Genomic DNA, 14,789 nt, shown 5'->3' with positions numbered 1-14,789 from the left:
AGCCACCCGGCCTTGGTAGCAGGCAAATCTAATATATTATTTTAATTATTTGTTTCGTTTTAGCTCATCAAGCACCTCCTACTGTACGATTAAAACTTTGGCCTTAACAAGTTTAAATAATACACAAGGGTATCATGGATATGGAAAAAATTAAAATTAATTATTGGATATTTGATGCACTGATGGAAATTCAAATGACGCAATTGTATTTCACGCGACGGATTGCTGGTGAGATTGTTCTATTTTTGCATATATATACTCAATATATACTATATACAGTTTATTATTGAATAAATCTTCCTCATGATCCTTATTGTTTGCCTTGCCCTACTAACATGATATACTCTGTTTTCCTGTAACATCTATGAAGGTAGTATGGGAATGGGTTCCCTGCACTTTCAAAAGTAGATGCTACACTAACATTCCTACCCACTTTCCCAGCGGTTGTTCGGACGTAGCCAGGTATATAATGCGATTATATACCTACCTACGATGTGTGCAGCCACATATGCTAATGCTAATACCGCACCTTTATAAAATTTAAATAAACCCAAGTGGCTTTAGAATTGTTCCTTAAGGGAAGGAAGTTAAAAAGTAGGTCATAAAGAAGGCCAAAAAGAAGACCCAGAAAAGCTCAGGAAGAGGACCGGAGTAAAGGAGGAAAAAGGCAAAATATATGAAATAGAAACCCCAAGTAAGACACCGCTACTGTTAGATCGTCATGTACCGTTTACTTTAAAACTAAGCAACGTGTTATTCAAGGTTATACGTTTATATCTTTATTGATTTTTGTTCGTTATTTTCAAAACTCTGTTAAAAACCGACAGCATAGATTCCTCGAAAACGGCAACACTAATCAATCATAAAAATTCTGAGTATATTAATAAATATTCTTTTAAGCAATCTTTAAACATTTTTAACTTACTTATGAAACTTGGTTGGACAGTGAGGTTTTCTAAACGGGTGAGCTATGTACAAAAATTTGTGTCACATACTTATGAAAAAGGGCAACATTTAAGCCTAAGCGAAACCACCACAACATGACATGACCGCTTTATAACCGAAAGTCGTAAGCAGGACCGTAAAACATTTGACAGTGCAATAAGGAAACGAAGGAAAAAAAGTTAATAAATTAATCTCCACTGCTAGTGGCACTCCTCGACTTTTAAAGGATATTCGTCCTGCTTAGTAAACGGTGGAGGACCAGAAAGAGTACGCCTAAGGGATTAAATCTTCTTTATACAACTGAACCATCAAATTTTGTTCCAGTAAGTTACAACTTATATAGAGCATTCTCTGCTATCTGTTCCCTAGATAATGCTGACAAGCTGTAATTGGCGTCGAGAGCAGTTGAAAATTATAAATGAAGCGATGCAACGGGGTCGGAAAGCTTGTTGGTTTAATTATTTGGCCTTTATCAGAAGAACTATCCCATGGGATGATGAGAAAACAAAACCGTCAAAAATTATGATCCTGAATTTGGTCCTGAAAGAATGAAGCTTTCATTATTTAGCAATTCAAGCTATCTGACTGTTTATTATCAATCAATTTCAGTGGCGCCGAGCGAAAAACGTTGAATTTAGTTAGGATTCAGCAGGCGAAATTTTCTGTTGGTTTTGTAGACTCCATCAAGTCTACATCTAACATTAATTTTACCACCTTTAAACGGTTTTACAGTTTTGGCAACACTGTTCAAAATGAAGTGACCTAGAGCTTGGCAAAACAAAAAGTTACCGAATGTTTTTCTTCGAACATTGCGTTGTGGTTACCAATCTGGGGCACAGTGGTTTCACGTACTATGCGCCGACTAGGCGTCTAGGGTGCGGATGGAATAAATTGATGAAATTTCAACAAAAACAGAAACTGATGACGCGATCGTCACAGGTTTTTGTGGTTTCTTGCGCTGGTTGTATCTATAATTGTTTTGAATTTCTCTGATATAAAAAAAAATTGGAGCTCTGCACTGCGTCAAAATGTCGGGACAGAACGAATAATCTTTCGCCTTGTATTGAACATTCTCAACATTTTTTTTTTCAATTGTGCCTTCGCCTTCAGTCGACTGAGCCTCATTATATTCTTTTATGTTAATTTGTTTACTATTTATAAATTCATATTTTTCCGACTTTAACCGCACTCAACAACCGCCCATCGCTCACTGTCGGTCGGTCCATTTCCATTCTCGGGCACCATCAACATTTCCAAATCAGCTCCGCTATTAGGAAAATGATTGCCCATACAATATTCATTAATTATACAAGACTTATAGCGCGATGAAAAATAATGAAACAATCAGTATCACTTTCCGGCTAGCGTCGTAACAGCAGCAGTGGCAGGCAGGCAGGCAAGCCGCTATATAGGATTGCAACTTGACGACCTGAGGCTACTCGCCTCAGTTGGCAAGATTACATTTCCATGTTTTGCTCCCATTTCGCGCACCAAGAGGGCGTACTGTTTTCTCAGGACCTGTGGTGTGGCGCCTCTCGACACAGATGGAAATACGGGAAAAACAGTGTGTATACACAACCGCTTCGCTTTCGGTTCCTCGTAACCGCCTTGTAAACATGTGTATGTGTGTGCATGTGCGCGAGATGGTGTCAACGGGAAAAGGTTATAGGTTCCTGTGGTAAGCCGAGCGCCGAGCTTGTGAAAAGCACTGTTGCCACTTGCTGTGAGATGGCTTTCAGTTGTGTGCTGCAAATATTTCTTTGTTCTTCGAAAAGCAGCTTACACACATTGCACACCAGCTTACCTTGCGGTTTGGGCTGACCGCGAACGGAGTGGAAATAGTGCCACAAGAAAACGCATTCTTCAAAAGTCAATGAAAAGAATGACGATGATTCCGGTTCAGCCGTCGTCCGCTGAAGCGACCGCAGTAGGGTTGGTTGGGTCGAGTGTTCTACGACGACGGTGAAGTGGGAAATGACAATTCAAAGATGAAAGCACGCACGGAAAACTGAATCCCGCATTAATGGGGCCATTCTAGTGTGGGTGGGGGAGAGCTTACGAAAATAAGTAGTACTTTATAGCTCGTCAAGATTTCAATCAGTGCCCATTCATTCGATTCTAGTGGGAAGTGCTTACGGTGAAGCCAGACTCGCAGCCAGATCCGACACTTTCTCTATCGATGGAAAGGTTTCGTTGTGCTCCACTTTTTCCGAGTCATAGCCAACAAAGTGAGATATGGTAGATGGAGAGACTTGTTTGGTTGGCACGGATCGAAACAATGTATTATGGTATTCAATGGGTATAATTAAAAATATTTTTCCATTAGATGTTTGTGAGGAGAATCTTAACTTGACCAAACCAAAGAGTAAAAACCAAATTTATTGTGTATTAATTGGGCACCAATTGAGTTACTCAATTTTAAGTATTTTAATTCTACTTAGCAAAAACCGTCTAGTGTATTTCTCCCTGTTCCTTAAATATATAAGGTATATTTTTGTGTGCTCTCTCCAATTTCAATTATTTCAATTATCCAAAATTGCGACTTCTGTACACATTGAAATCGCCACTCTGTCCTAATTTTTGGTTAGGTCGTATCCGTCATTGCAATTATTTTTGAATTGGTTAGGGTTAGTGAATTAAAACTGGGCGACCAGTAAACTGACTAGACCCAATGTCAGCAATGAGCTAGATCTTATTGAAGCTTGCTTCAGATAGTATCGGAACAACAACAATTGCGTGTATTTCAATCTTTTCTTACACAAATGTAGCATTTTCTTCATACTTTTAAGGAAAAATACGGATAAAATTATTCGTTCCGGTTTCGAAGGAATTCTCGAACTTTTCCTGTAATATGGTTCATCAGGCGGCGCACACTTTCTTTGTCCATCGTTTTGGCTATCTTATTCCACCAGGACTTCATCTGAGTGATGTTTTTGACAACTTTTCCCTATGCCTTGAGTCTCCTCTTCATGATTGCCCAGTATTTTTCAATAGAGCGGAACTGGGGGCAATTGGGTGGGTTGAGGTCTTTCGGAACCAACTGGACACCGTTCTCTGCATACCATTCTTGAACGACTTTGCTGTAATGACAGCTTACCAAATCTGACCAAAACATCACGGGATGGTGATGGGATCGAATGAACGGCAAAATTCGTTTTTGGAGACACTCCTTTTGGTACAGTTCCAACGTCATTGTCTTATTTGTAACAAAAACTTTCGTTTTTCTGCCACAGCTGCAAATGCCCAGCCAAATCATAAATTTGTCGTGTCAATTTGTCGGCAAAAACAAATTTAAATTCGCTTGGAACATCCCCCCGAGGCGTTGCCAAGTAAAATTTTTGACCTGGCATTTGCCCGAAGGCAGCCTTGACATAGGTTTCAACGTCCATCAGAAGACACCCGTCGAACTTGGTTAGCACGCGGTCGTATAGCACGGATTCGAGCACGGGTTTTGGTCACACTATTATGTTTTATGATGCGTTTTGACTGTTTACTAGCTCAATACGACTTGATTCTTGACTTCGCGGAGTCGAATTCTCTTCACGGTAGTATGGGTAACACCGAATTTTCTGGCCAAATCGCGGTCCGACAGATTTGGATTCCTCTTGATGGTCTTCAAAATCTTACCACGCAGTTTCCGGTCGACAGTGATTAGCTTGAGGCTTCCGAAGCGTCGCCAATGTTTCCTTATACCGTTTGATAACGCGCCATACGGTATTTCTGCTAGCTTAGATGCAAACCGCAATGGATTTTCCAAATAACTTTGCACAATTTTTTCCCTTCTTTCGGCTTGCATGTTGTTTGTTTACAAAATACAGTTGTTTTGCGGAATGTCAAAAATACATAGGTGAAGCTAACAAAATTTCCAACACGTGGGCGCCAGTAACTTCCAAATCCGTCCACCAAGAGCGCCACAATATGAACAAAAGTTTGTTCCAATTCTAAACAAAACTTTACAGGTATTTTTTCCTATAGGCGGTTATTTTTACAAAAATCTAGAAACTAATCTTTTTAAATGAAAATATACTACTTTACTAACTTCAGTCAAATTACAGGAATCTCTCGAATAAGGCGATGGATGGTGCTAAACGCCTACCGCGATATGTCAGCTGTCCATTAACTAATAAAATTGATATTTGGTAATTGACTAGGTTATACCAGGCACTAACAATCTGACAAAACTCAATTTTATTGATTATTGAACAACTAAGAAATCACCGCGGGCGTACACCATCACCCACCGCCTTATTCGGGGTACTGCTGTACAGTAAAAAAAACTAAAACACACTTTTATTGACGACAAGACAGCGAAAAAATAGTTTTTGAAACATAAATTTCTCAATTTTGTTTATTTTTGAAATTATTTATAACAAATTGGTCATGAAATTGGTCGCTATAAGAATACAATAATACTTATACTGTTGCTTGAGTTTTGTAACCACAGGCATGCCCAGGCCAGGGTATACTGGGGAACGTGCCCCACCTTTTCTGTAAAATTTAATACAAAGCTAAAAAATGTCTGTGTCACAGAAGTCCACAGTTTAATTTGATCGGTTACTATTTTTGCGATAATTGAATTAATTGCGTTAAAACGGTTCCTGTTTCACGTCCAATTTCTAGTTCACTGTTAAGTTTAATTTCAAGTCTAGTTACAAGCCAATAGAAATAGATAAAAAAGGGTAGAAAAAGAGGAAAAACGTGCGAAAAAAAATCTGGAATGAGACATAGAAAAACAAAATAAAACATGGGAGAATCGGAGGGAAAACGGAGCATGAAGAGTAAAAAAAGGTGAAAGCAAAATGAGTAAAAGAAAATATGGGAGAGAAAAAAAGGGAGGCAAAAACCCGGACAGGCAAAAGATGGTTTGCGTCTAATTATAAGCTAAAGAAGAGAAATGAGAGAATAGAATGAGAAAGTATAAAGAAAACGAAAACAAGAGAAAACCAAGATTCAGGACAAAAGAGGAACCAAACGGGACAAAGAAGGAACCAAACGGGACAAAAAAGGAGAAAAACGGGATAGAAAAGGAGAAAAACGGGATAGAAAACAAGGGAAAATGGCATAGAAAATAAGGCCATTAAAAATATCTCGCTCGAAACGGGACAGGAAACGTCAAAAAGTGTGACATGAACGAAGGAAAAATGGGCCTGAAAACGGAAAAAACAGGACAAAAATCGGCGCAGAGGAAATTTAGGACGCAGGAAAAATGAGAATCACGGGACAGGCAACGAAGAGAAAAGGAACGGAGAATAAGAACTGTGGGCAAAAAAGAAAAAACCAATGGAGAAAGCGAGAAAAATGAGAAATCACGTCAAACGGCATATTAAAGAAGAAAAAGGAAAAACGGAAGAGAAAAGAAAAAGGTACAACGGAAGAGAAAATTTAAGAAAAAGTAAGAAAAGCGATAAAGAAAACGAGAACAAAAATGCAGTCAAAAATGGGAAAATGGGACAGAAAAAGAAGAACGAACGAAAGAAAAAGGCAACACGGATCAGTAACGAAAAGAAAGCGGGTAAAACGGAAGAAAAAACTAAGGAAGAAAAGAAGGAAATACGGTCCAGAAACGAGAAAGAAAATGAAGACAAACTGGATACGAAAACGGGCCTGAAAACTGAAGAAAAATATCGAAAACCGGAACAGAGGAAAAGTGTAAAAAACGGGACCGGAAATTAAGAGAACAAGAATAGAGGAAGAGCAAACAGCGTGCTGGTTCGCTAAAAGGAAAAAAAGAGAAAAAAGAGGGAAAACGAGGCAAGAAAGGGAATATAGAACAGAAAAGAGGAGGGAAAAGTAGAGAAAACAAAAGGGAAAAGAATAATGAGTGAGTAAAAAGAAAACCGATAGAGGAAACAAGGAAAACAGGGAATAGAGGTCAAATGGTTTATAAGGGAGAAATATGAGCCAAAAAATGAGAAAAAGAAGAGAACAAACACAGGAAAAACGGTTTAAAGAAAGTGGTAAAACTAAAGAATGATGAATAACGGGAAATAAAAATGTAAAACTAAGGAGGAAAGGGAAAACAGGCAGCTAAAAGTAGAATAAAAGTGATAGAAAAGAAGCAAAAACGAGGCTTCAAAAAGAGGGAAAACTGAACAGACGAAAGTGAAAAACGAGAATGAAGGGAGATATATGAAGTTAGAAAAAAACGAAATCTGGGTACGAAAAAAAGGATAAAGAGACCAAAAAGGAAAAGGAAAAGGAATTGGAATACGGGAATGAAAATAAAAAAAAACTAGTGAAAAATATGAGGAAAAAAAGTTAGAAATAAACAAAAATGAGACAGAAAACGAAGAAAGGCGAAACAATGGGACAGGGAGTACGGAATATAACAAAAAGTAAGCATACAAATCAGAGGAAAATCGGAAGAAACGTGAGAGCAAAAACCAAGAAAACGATACAGAAAAAAACACGGTTGAGAAAAGTGGTAAAACCGTAACCAAAATTTTAAAAGTGCGCTCCAATCTCCAATCTTTTTGCGTAGCGTAGATTGGCAGTGTGAAGGTCAGTGATCCTAGTCTGACCGTGAACGACCTTCTGGACTTTGGGGTTAGCCAATTCAAGAAATCAAATGTCCGGCCGGTGAAGATTTCGGAGTTCAAGTAATTTAATAAAGAATCGCTTAACAGCGGTAGCCACCATCATATTCGTTTCGGGTGACTTTCGGCGGATATGCGCTGCCTAGTCATGTATGCTTGGCCAAAGGGAACACTCCGCTTGAGCTCTCGACATACCTCACACACAAATTGCCCGGTGATAAAATGAAGTGGCCTTTCATGGAGCATTGCGAATGTTTCTTTACCGATATGCTTATACAGGCCGCTCCTACTGCCCCGAACACCGCGAAACCCTGTGGGGTTTTGTTACCTGAAACCTGATGAGTCAAAAGCATACAATTCACTTGAGGGGCCTTTTATGCCATTGCACAAAAGGATTTTTTAATTTCCTCCCAAACTTGCGAGTAGAATCATGGAAATCTTGAGGTTTTGTGGCAAAGTAAAAGTTAACGCCACCACTCCATTCCTCCTGAGGAATGCCCGTGGAAGATATTAATGTCTCAGTATCTGATCTTTAAGTAACGGGTGGCAACTAAAATTTTGGAATTTTTTTCTCAAGCTGTCAAAAAAAAGACAAAGATACATGAAGAAGATCTGATTTCCCGTAATTAAAGATACATTATTCATTGTTGAAAAAAATTAGTGTACATTTGAAAACGGTCCGTAATCGGCTGTTCGACGAAGCTTTCGTTTGACGTCGAAACAGAAGCGTGGTCCGGCCGTCATGTCAACTTTGCGAATGCATCTCTTGATTCTACCAATCAACTGTTTGCAATTCGTGACTCTCCAGTTATTTTTGTACACCAAGGAACTCAAAATCCTGAAGAAATCTTTGATTGGGTGCATTGAAACAGATTTTTCGGGTTGTGGTTTTTGGGTAAAAATGGGACCGAATGGATATTCAGGAACGATTGTTTTTTTGGCGTAATGCGATGAAGCTCTATCTAGCCAAAACACGTATTGTCCATCTGCATGATGTTTTTGTAGAAACGGGATCAAAATTTTCTAGAAACATTCGTCTGGTGCATCTTAATTGATAGCCAAACCAGAGGGCTTGTTGTTGAAGAAACGAGAAAGAGAACGATGTCCTTCTGCGTCTATAATTTTGGCTGGTCTTCCACTACCTTGCTTGCGAATAGTATGGTAAACAGTCGAAGCCGCAACATATTTGCTTTTTAAATGTTGTACCGTATACTTTTTGCCAAGATTTCTGTTGCAGTTCGTAGAAGTGTACAACGCGCTCCCAAATGCTTCTTGGTTCGACGCCATTTTTATCAAAACTGGGCAAGCATAAACAAAATAAAAATATTAACAAAAAGAGGAGAGAGAGAGCTAACATATACATACTCGCATTTCTCTCTGATCTCCTTTGTTGTTGAGCATAAGACCGCGAAAAAATTCCAAAATTTTAGTTGCAACCCGTTATTAAAACGAAAAATCGGATTGCTGAAGACGAACAAAGCCGCCATAGGTAAGGATCGCTTACTGGGTTATTTCTTAGATTTGCAACAAAAGGGCGATCCGCTCGATTGATGCTACTATTACAGACAAACAGACGAGACACTCGCGTTAATTCCATCGTCCAATCAAAAACCACTCATTTTTCAAAAAAGCATGTTTCGCTACATGGCCACACCGCGGCGCGAGAGTGTTGCTTCGAGTTTTCATTATAAAACCATACAAATGTAAAAACCCTACAGCATAAAACCCTGCAAATGCAAGCTACTCCGCAACATGCATAACAGAGGGTGCTAGTGTGTATGCAAAATGTGTAGGACGATGGTTTTTAAAAGATTTTCTTCTATTTAGAATGTCAGTTCGTCAGTGCTAGTAGTGTTGCATAACACTGGTAAACGCCGCCTACAAGGTACTCTTACAGATCCTGTTACACCGACAGGCTTCTCGCAATGACGGACCAAATTTTTACCATCCGACAGATCTAGCAGAAATGTTCGGAGTACAACGTCCCTACGCATCACAATGACTTTAAAGTAGCATATGATACAGTCGATCGAGACCAACTATGGCAGATAATACCGCGAACATGGCTTTTGGGCCAAACTGACTGTTTCGTGCGCATCTCGGGGACACTCTCGAGTCCCACCGAGAAGCGGCGAAGATTGAGACTATTATTCAACATCGCTTTTGAAAGGGTAATATAACGAGCGGGCATCGAAACGAGAGGCGATTTTCACCAAATATAGCCAACTCCTAGGCTTCGCCGATGGCTTTGCGACGGTTAAGGCCATCTAAGAGACACTGTAAACGGAGGGAAGGAAGAGGCTCAAAAGAGACAAACGCACGCCTCCCATTAACGGGAACCGTTGATGGCGACGAACTAACTAGAAGTGCTAGATGAGATCGAGTATTTGGGACCGCTGGTGACCACTGGCAACAACACCAGTAAGGACATCCAGCGGGCCGTTCAAGCGGAGAATCGGGTCTATTTTGCACTTCGCAAAACGTTAGGTTCACGAAGCACATACTGTGCTGGGTCGACATTTTGCGGAGCACAAACTGAAAGCGGAGAGTGGCGGAGGTGTACGAATCACGAGCTACATGCACAGCTTGGAAAGATGCGTACATCGTAGATCGGGCGAAAGTCGATTGGTTACGGTGGGCCGGATACGTCGTAAGGATGTCGGAAGACAGAAGGACGAAAACGGGGTTTTCAACAACCCCACCGGCATCAGAAACTCAAGGAGGGACTCAAAGTGCAAGAAGTAAAAAGTAAAAAGTAAAAAGCGAAAAGTAAAAAGTAAAAAGTAAAAAGTAAAAAGTGAAAAGTAAAAAGTAAAAAATAAAAATTAGAATGTAAAAAGTAAAAAGTAAAAAGTAAAAAGTAAAAAGTAAAAAGTAAAAAGTAAAAAGTAAAAAGTAAAAAGTAAAAAGTAAAAAGTAAAAAGTAAAAAGTAAAAAGTAAAAAGTAAAAAGTAAAAAGTAAAAAGTAAAAAGTAAAAAGTAAAAAGTAAAAAGTAAAAAGTAAAAAGTAAAAAGTAAAAAGTAAAAAGTAAAAAGTAAAAAGTAAAAAGTAAAAAGTAAAAAGTAAAAAGTAAAAAGTAAAAAGTAAAAAGTAAAAGAAAAGTAAAATGCAAAAAGTAAAAAGTGTAAAAAGTATGTATATGGTAAAAAGCAGAAAGTAAAAAGAATAGAATTGAAAAATGAAAAATGAAAAATGAAAAATGAAAAATGAAAAATGAAAAATGAAAAATGAAAAATGAAAAATGAAAAATGAAAAATGAAAAATGAAAAATGAAAAATGAAAAATGAAAAATGAAAAATGAAAAATGAAAAATGAAAAATGAAAAATGAAAAATGAAAAATGAAAAATGAAAAATGAAAAATGAAAAATGAAAAATGAAAAATGAAAAATGAAAAATGAAAAATGAAAAATGAAAAATGAAAAATGAAAAATGAAAAATGAAAAATGAAAAATGAAAAATGAAAAATGAAAAATGAAAAATGAAAAATGAAAAATGAAAAATGAAAAATGAAAAATGAAAAATGAAAAATGAAAAATGAAAAATGAAAAATGAAAAATGAAAAATGAAAAATGAAAAATGAAAAATGAAAAATGAAAAATGAAAAATGAAAAATGAAAAATGAAAAATGAAAAATGCAAAATGAAAATAAAGCACCTTTCTTTATAGTCATACAGTTCTTTTTTGCTTTTTTTTAGTGACACGTCTTATACAAGTTCAATCCTAATTCTGCCGAGTGCAGAATAGTAGAACAAGGTGACGTCAACAACATGAATGACATTTGTTCAAGATCAAGACTGTTGACAACGGATGGGTAAGAAATTCCGGCTGCTGCAAATGATATTGTATCTACATAGAACAGGACATGTCAACTTGCTCGTACTTATTGTTCTACGTCTCGCTTGTGCACAATATCTACTCTTTTGAAGCACACACCAACGACAACGGGAATGACAACGAAAGATGTTATCAAGAAAAGTTGATGTTCCAGTTCGCAGCTAACATACTAGACTACTATTTGCAGATGATAAACAACATGAGTGACCATGGAAGCTAGTTATTCTACATCTCTGATAAAGGTTTATTAATATTGTCACAAACTTTAAATTGGCAATTCAGCAGCGTGAGCCAGGCGTCCAGGAAGTTGTTGAACATGACATTATCATTCTGTTTATCATAATGGGCTCTATGAAAAAGAATTGCATTGAATGGAATTAATTCGAGATCAGAGTGGTCAACTGGAACCAAAACAGCTATATGTTTCGGTTGAACCGAATACTCTTCGGTGTATCTGGAAATTACAAAGTTTTACAGTTTGTTTTGTCCTATATTATTCTGACATAACGAAATATATGTCGTGTATTTAATGAACTCCATTAAATCATGTACATTATTCAACGGCCAACAAGTAATCAAAACGGTATGATGTGTAGCCTCCTACCGTGGCTTTAATTATTCAGCTTCGATCTGTTGAGCTTCCGTGAATAACGTTAATAATTTGCATTGAACAATGTCGCTCCATCTTGCAAGCGAATAATAATTAGTGTTGCGACAGGCAGTTACAATATTATACCGACACCTATCGTTATCTCTCGGGTGCTACCGGCTTCAAATAGTCCCAACATCCCGTGATTGCACCACTATATTCGGTGCCAGGCAGCAGCACAAAATCATTCGAAATTATGTCCCGAAACGCAAATCACAGGTGAAATAATGTTGAAGGTGACCCACTACTACTGCGGGGGTTTTCCCCTATCCTCCAAACGAAACTTAATTAGTTTCATATTATTAGGAATAATCTGAAATCCCACCACCCTATCGGTCAATCGGCCAGCCAACCGAAGGAAGCGCAAGATTAGATCGCCCTGTAGGTAACTTACCCTTACACGTGCCCAAAAGCTATATAAATATCACAGAAAAACGCATATGAAACAACCCCCAGCGAGGCTACTCCCAAGCCGAGAGCAACAGCCCACATTTCGTCCATTAATGTTATTACTATTCATTCGCATATGTATAGCTAGAGGTACTTACGGTTTCGACCGGCTCTGGCAGGATTTTCTCGAACTTGTGCCCCAACAGTAGCTCCTTGGCGCCCGCTTCGGCGGCTAATTCCGCTTCGCCGCCGCCACCGCCACCGCCACCGCTGCCAATGCCGCCGATGCTGGTCGCCTTGCAGGAAATTTTCCGCGAGAGGTACTGCGGCGAGAACTTGGACCGGGACCGGGTGCTGTTGGCCTGCGACAGCTGTGACTTATCCGATTTGTTGTCCAGGGACTTTTGATGCCTCATCGACGACGACGTTCGGTGTTCGATGGCGGCGGGCCCCTCGTCACAAGCCCCCTCGTACGAGGACGAGTCGTTGACATCGTTCAGCGAGATAGGAACTATGTTGGGCGTTTCGTTGATGTTTACGATGCGATTCTCGTCGTCCGGGTCGATCCGGCGCTGCTTTACGAACTGGTCGGATTTGTGTGGCCTGCGGAGGGCGGAGCAAGCGGTGGGAGACGTGGCGTTCTCCTTCGATGGATGATTGTGCTGCTGCTGCTGTTGATGACGCTGGTGCTGGTAATTATTGCTTTGCCTTTCATTGTGCCTTCGCTTGTAAACGGATTGCTTCTGTCCGAGTCCGAGGGGGTTTGCCAGGGGGTTCCCGTTCTTGCCACTGTCACCGGCGCTGTTATCAACATGTGGCGCTGGTGGGCAGTGACAATCGCATTCGGCGTCATCTGTGTGGCCCTTATCGGCAGTCGTTAGGATATTTTCCGATATGCTGAAGAAGTGGTCAGCCCCGGTAGCACTGTTTTCGTTCGATTTGGGTTTGCCATAGCACAGGCTAGGCTTCTGCAGATTGGAGCAACTTTTGGTTTTGTAGCCTTCCTGGCTCATTTGGGGCAGCGCGCAGTTCCGGTCGTAGTAAGACAACGGGTTCTCGTTGACCATCCGCATGATTTTCTTAGCACTACTGAAAATGTTCAAACTGGAAAGCGCTCGGATGGCCGTCTGGGTGATGATCGGTGGTGTCGTGATGAGAGTGGCCGACGAGTTTCTGCGCTTCATGCGGCCCTTCGGTTCCATATAGTCTGCCAGCTCGCGGTCGCCATTGCTGCTCGAGGACAAATCGTCGTAGCTCAGCGTTTCACACTGGCGCAGCAGACTGTCCAGCTTCTTAATCTCGGACAGCTCAATGCACGAGTTGGCACGCAAGCTTGTCTCCGACATGATTCCGGAGGCAACATCATTCACGGTCTAACAGCAGCGGCAACAGCAATAGCAACACTGCGACTCGCACGACAGCATCGGACGCGGCCGGCCGTTGTGGGTGGTTTTTGCATATTATGCCTCAATTACACTTGGTTTTCTTCGTCACTTTTCACCTCGTGGTTTTTGCTTTTCTTCGGGTGTAATTCCGTGGTCGGGCTTTTAGGCACTCACACTTCTGTTACGATCAATTTTTCTTCGATTTATTGTTGGGGTTGCCCCCGTTCACTGTAATAATAATTTGACCTTTAATTGCGTAACTGATAAAGCGGGAGGAAACGTACTTCGTACTATTGAGTTGAGCTTGAACGGGCGGAGCACGATTCACACCAAAAGTGGTCGAGCTGCCTACCGATTGGTAGCTGTTATTTTATGGAAATGAATCGACAATAATCACGTCACACGTCATTCGGTGTAAATTTTTTACTATGTAATTCAGTGGCGAAAATGTTTTGTGGGTTTTGCGGATCCAAAAACACGGCGCCTACTTTGATGGAATTTGCACTCAGCAAAATTTGTCGGCCGACACCCAACCGAGCATGAATATTTCACCGGTCTATGAATTCATAAACTCAAAATGTTCGCTTTTACTCTTCTGCACTCCTCTCTTCGACCGAACCGTGCCCCACTTAGTAGCGGGCAGGATCGATAAAAGGAAATATGATAAATTTTGCAGAACGACGCGGCGTGCCGCGACAAATGACATTTTTTTAAATAATTACTTTTACACCACAGTCGCGAGTTGCGAGTCACGAGGTAAAAAAACTTGGCTTTATGCGCATGTATTTCGCTTCTAAATCAACACGAAAAAATTTTAACAGACTGCTTGGATTCAACTGGCTCGTAAAATGACTGACGGCGCTTTTCTGAGACACACTCGAGCGAGCACGAGGACGAGAGACGTCGCGTCGTAAGCGCCATTATCCTACCATCCGTCCCCACCAGACTACAGCTGTTGCCTACGTTACGAACCCGTTCGTTTTTATCGCCTCGTAATACCCAATCAACACTATCTAATTTCGATGTATAATTAATATGTGGGTACGTA

The 14,789-nt window shown here is 40.0% G+C and overlaps 1 protein-coding gene across 1 annotated transcript in view; it reads right to left on the bottom strand.

Annotated features, from left to right (window-relative positions):
* The window catches only part of LOC128736755 (potassium voltage-gated channel subfamily H member 7), a 298,342-nt gene that overhangs the window by 128,944 nt on the left and 154,609 nt on the right, over nt 1-14,789 (bottom strand). Inside the window, exons 10-11 of the mRNA XM_053831242.1 lie at nt 12,625-13,729; nt 12,515-12,579 (exon numbers count right to left, since the gene is read on the bottom strand). Coding sequence (XP_053687217.1) covers nt 12,515-12,579; nt 12,625-13,729 — 1,170 coding nt within the window. The remainder of the gene's footprint in view (nt 1-12,514; nt 12,580-12,624; nt 13,730-14,789) is intronic.

Source organism: Sabethes cyaneus, chromosome 2 (genome assembly GCF_943734655.1).
Source record: "Sabethes cyaneus chromosome 2, idSabCyanKW18_F2, whole genome shotgun sequence".
Lineage (NCBI taxonomy): Eukaryota > Metazoa > Arthropoda > Insecta > Diptera > Culicidae > Sabethes > Sabethes cyaneus.
This window is presented reverse-complemented; position numbering and strand designations above follow the sequence as displayed.